At 59.2% G+C, this 4,918-nt stretch overlaps 1 protein-coding gene across 5 annotated transcripts in view; it reads right to left on the minus strand.

The window, feature by feature from the left end:
- The window catches only part of KAT2B (lysine acetyltransferase 2B), a 45,051-nt gene extending 41,165 nt beyond the window's left edge, over positions 1–3,886 (minus strand). For all 5 annotated transcript variants that reach the window (XR_013927959.1, XM_080386421.1, XM_080386422.1 and 2 more), the window contains exon 1: positions 3,495–3,886. Coding sequence is in view for 4 of the 5 variants with exons in the window: in XM_080386421.1 (XP_080242547.1) it covers positions 3,495–3,701 (207 nt within the window). In the remaining variant the exon portion in view is untranslated. The remainder of the gene's footprint in view (positions 1–3,494) is intronic.
- Positions 3,887–4,918: the final 1,032 nt, after the last annotated feature.

Here is a 4,918-nt window from a genome sequence, read left to right on the forward strand (position 1 = left end):
TTGCCAAAATGCCTCAGGTTACGTGGTTCTAATTATACTTATAAGCATCCGGGCATTACTCTAAGATACCTATAATGAGAAACAACCAATTTTACAGAAAACTTAAGTGTACTAAAATAGTACATATTTCAAGTTGTTTATAAGGAAAATTCCCAGTGAGACTAGAAAGAGAGTTGTATTTTTGCACACTGTAAACCAACAAGGGAAAAAAAAGCCAAGGAGACTTGCTCCTACATCTTCATTAAATGTATTTATGTGTGTAAGTCACACAGTGCTGCTTTTATATAAAATGCTGCAAGCTCGCATGCCTAATGCTCAGTTTCACACTAGACAAAACCAAAATGATATATGCAGCCATTCATATGTGCACAGATATAGAAAGTCCCAAATACAAAATCCTTCACAGCATACAGCACTACTGCGCACTTCCAAAAGTCATGAAAACTGTGCCAACTCCTAATATATATCTTAGTATTCAGAACACACTTTCTTACACACACACACACAAACTTGGGCATTTAAGAAGGTTGGGGTTTTTTACACAGAAGATCCTGTTCTTTCCCTTCCACCCCAACCTTTTCTCACAGGGGAAAAGGCCAAGCAGAGCAGCTCAACAGCTACAACTCTCCTGTCCCAATTCTTTATCAGGAAAAAGAAACAAACCCCACACTTCCCTAGCCTGGCCAGCAGCTCCCTAAACTTCGCTCTCATTCTGTTCAGAATATGTGCACACTGAAGATGTCTTTGCCAGCAGTCTGTCAGAGTTTCCCGTGAAGAACAGGGACTGCTGAAGAAGGACCATGAGGTCCCTCCTGGGGACTGAGCACCCTACCCCAGAACAGCCCCTTCCACCCTTTTCTGCTCACCATTTCTGCCACCACCAGTGAGACTCACCCTCTGCACGGCCACTAACCTCTCCAGATTCTTGTATTGCTGCTCTTCATCCCTAGCAAAAACACACTCCCTGCCTCTGCTACTCCCAGCACCTCTGAGGTTAAGTTCCTAACAAATCCCGCGTGCTGAATTTTGCGATTAATTTTACATGGGAGAAGGTGATCGATACTAAGGATGCCATGACTTATTTTCTGCACTAACTTGTACAGGCCTATGTAGATTTACACAAGATTCACATATGGCCACTACGTGAATTAACACAGATGTCCCCTTCAGAGATGGCGTGAGTTTTCACCTTCTTTCACTCTTTTGCACTCATACACAGAAATGCAAAATAAATGGAAGAGAAATTGCAACCCAAAGTAAGAAAAAATTGGAGGTTACATTCTGCACTGCTACGGTTTCTGGTAAACCACTAAAGTTACAAGCCAAGCGGTGTCGTTTTGGAGCACCTGCCAATTGTTCAGGAAGAAAAATAATACCTTCTTCCACCCTGTTCCATCCTTCCCCTTTTATCCCACAGGAGAAGCGACTTGCTTAGTTTACAAGGAGCTTCCCGTCTGCCTACTGGCTTCTGTTTCGAGACCTGAAGGAAAGCTGCCTGCCACTGAATTACTGAAGAGAAGTGAAAATACCAAAGGAAGGGTTTGCATTTTAATCTGAACACAGAGCAGTGTTTAGTGCTGTGGCTGTGCCTAGATCCTGGAGGGAAGAAAAGAGGACCCCCCAGCGACAGGTCCCACTCCTTCCATCGCTGGAGTGCCAATGGGGCATGCACCCGGGGCTCCTCACACAGGAGGGACAGCAAGGACACCCCAGCAGGGCACCGGCAGTGCGAGCTGGCGCCTCATTGTACCCCAGCACTGCAGCCCCCCTCCTCTCCCAAACGGCACCCATCTCCGATCCAGCAAAGCACCTGTGGCAGCGCACAGGTGGGGCTGGCGAGTCCCTGAGAAAGCAAAGGGTTTAGGAGGAGGTGAGGCTGCCTGCGCATCTTCACAGCACAGCTACTACCTGCGCAGGGCAAAGCACCTCAGGAGAAGGCTTCTGCCCTCACAAAAGATCACATGGACATACCTCAGGGGGATTAAAAAAAAAAAAAACACAAAAAAACCCCACCACACACCACAGGGAAGGAAAAAAAAAAAAGCAACTCACACACACGCTCCTGACAGCCTGTGAAAGCCTTACCCATCCCACAACCACTTCATTTATCAGCAGGTCCTGGTAACATTAAAATATGGGGGTGCAAAGGAGATTTAGCACCGGGGGAGCTTCAAACCATGCCACCCAGCCTGCCAGCAGGGCCGCACCTTTCAAAGATGCTAGCTGCTCTTTCAGCTTACTGACACTGGTGTAACCTTGCAATGTACCACGTACGCACCAAAGCTGAAGTGGAGGTGCCTGCATATTTGGAAACAGCTAAGAAACTGAAAAACGTGTGTCTTCCCTCACACGCCAGCATTGCCCCGTGGCTTCAGCGTACAGTTACAGCTCCTCACACTACCAGAGAGTACTGCAGGGCCATACTGTGATGCTTCCTCACATAGTTTGGCCTTTCCCTTAACATTTGCCCTTTTGAGGCTCCAGAGTAAGGGAACCGGGAAAATAAGATGCACATTTCTGACAGACTGCTATTTTCAACACTGAAAGCGTTACTGGAGGATTTAGCATCAGCACCGCTTGCGTGAACACGGCAGCCCCGCCGTGCACCCAGGGTGGCCCGGCTGCGCCGCACACGCACAGACGGTGCCAGCTGTCACGGGCCCGAGGCACCGCGCCGGCTCCGGCCAGGCTCCGCCGTCTGCGGCGAACAGGCGAGTCCGGCCGCTCCCACCAAGAAGAAAACGGCGGGCGGCGGGGCCGTGCTTGCGGAGCGAAGCGCAGGGCGGCTCTCCCGGCGACCGCCGGGCAGGCGCCGAAGAAGAGACCCCCGAGGTGCAGGCGCGCACCGGCCCGGCGCTACGTGACCGCTGGGGACGCAACTTTCGCGAGCCCGGAGGCCGCGCCCCTCCGCCGCCCAGCTGAAGGGGGGCAGCGGTACCAGCTGGGGGCAGCGGCTTTTGCGGCGTCAACAGCTCGGCGCTGCGAGTCCGCCCGGCAGCGCCGGACCCCGAGCGGGGAGCGCTGCCCCGGGCCGTGCTGCGGCCCTCCGGGTGTCCCCGCTCCCTGCCGGCGTGTTTACGCGGTGGGCAGCTGCGGCAGCGCCGCTAACCCAGCGCTCACGGCCGGCACCGGGAGCGGCACCGGGAGCCGCCCCGCCCGCCGCCGCCGCCTCCCGCGGAAGGACGAACGGACGGACCGACGGACGCCGGGTACCGGCACCTCCGCTGCCGCCCGGCGCGGGGAGGAGGCGGGCACTGCCCCCGCGGTCCCGTCCCCGGCGCGCTTGGCGTTTATTTGTGCGACCGACGACCGGAAAGCCGCGGGGGGAGCAGAATGCACCGGCACCGCCGGAGCCGCCACTTCCGCGGGGAGCGCCGGGCTGCAGCCGGGTCACCTCCCCCGCTCGGCACGGCCCTTCCCCGCCGCCTCCCTCCCTCCCGTCAATCCCCACCCTCCGTGGGCGGGTGGGCGCCCGCGGCCGGGCGGCCAGGTACCTTGCAAGCGGAGTAGACGCCCAGCTTCTCCAGCTTCTTGGCCCGCGGCGCGGCGCGCAGTTGCGCCTTCTTCCCGGCGGTGCGCGCTGAGCCGGGCCCCCCGGGGCTCTCGGCGGCGCTGCGGGCCGGCCCCCCGGCGGCCGGGGAGCCCTGCTGCGGCCCGCCGCCGCCCGCCGCCCCGGCCCCGCCGCCGCCAGGCTCCGCCATGCCCGCGGCGCGGCGGCAGCCGCCCGTCCGGCCGGCCGGCGCGGTGCGGTGCGCCCGGCCCTAGACCCTCCCCTTCGCCGCGCCGCCGCCGGCTGCTCCCCGGGGGGGGCGGGAGGAGGGACCCGCCGCTCCGCGGGCGGCTCCTGCCCCGCCGGGAGGGGAGCGGCACCCGCCTCCCGCCGCTGCCGTACCGCGGGGGGCGCGCCCGCGTCCCTGCGCGGGGGTGCGCGGGGGCGCGCGGGGGCGGGCGGCGCTCTGCGCCCCCGCGGAAGGGGCGGCGGCGGCATCGGCTGCGTGCGGGAGGCGCCGCGGAGCCACCCCGGCCCTCCGGGAGGCGGCGGGGGACGTCGCCCGAGGAAGCGGCGACGTCGCCGGCTGCGCTCACGGCGCGGGGCCCGGGGCGGCGGCGGCAGCGCGGAGCGGCCACGCTCCCTCACCGCGCAGAGCCCGCAGCGGCCGCGGGCCCCCCAGCGCCGCTACTGTGTGTGTGGCCGAACCACCGCGCTCCCACACTGCGCGCCCTGCGGCCGCGGTTGGAGGGTTCGTCTCTTCCCCGAGATGGTTTCTCATTCGATATAGAAACACCAGCCAGTTTTAAATACAGGGGAATTCGAAAACTCTGCTCAGCTCCTCGTGTCGTGGTCTTGGGGTTGCTGCCGCTTTTCTTTCTGTTGTTGTTTTGTTTTGTTTTTTCCCCTCGTCCGGGAACAAGCGTCGATATCAGGTCAACTTAAGTCTTAAAGAGATTACCTTTTAATTGAATGCTAAATGCAATCCCGCCACAGAAACTGCTCTCTGTGCACAGAAGCAAGCGCTTCGCTTTTCAGGCGGTTATGCTCCGTTGCACGTATGTAAAACCGTGGTTGAGCAGCGAGAAACCACAAATGGCAATTCTGCAGCGGGGCACCGCGGCTTGGAGGGTTGGGATGGAGCCTGGGCGTTTGCGTGGGACCTGCGGCTCTTTGATGTGCAAACCTGAAGCAGCAACGTTGGCTTGGAAGGGAACCCCAGCGCAGAAAGGGCTCTTGCAGGCGCAGGGCCTTGCCACCTTGCATGGGGCAAGCGAGGGGGACTCCAGACTCTTGCGAAGTTAGGAGGAGTGGTGGGGGTGCGTGGACGGGGACACTCTCACTGTGGTGCCCCCTCTTCCCGCACCCTCTCAGCTGCTGGGGGCATTTTCAGGCGTATGTTATAGACGCGTTGGTGTATTCATTAAA

This window comes from Falco punctatus (genome assembly GCF_963210335.1).
Source record: "Falco punctatus genome assembly, chromosome: 4".
Lineage (NCBI taxonomy): Eukaryota > Metazoa > Chordata > Aves > Falconiformes > Falconidae > Falco > Falco punctatus.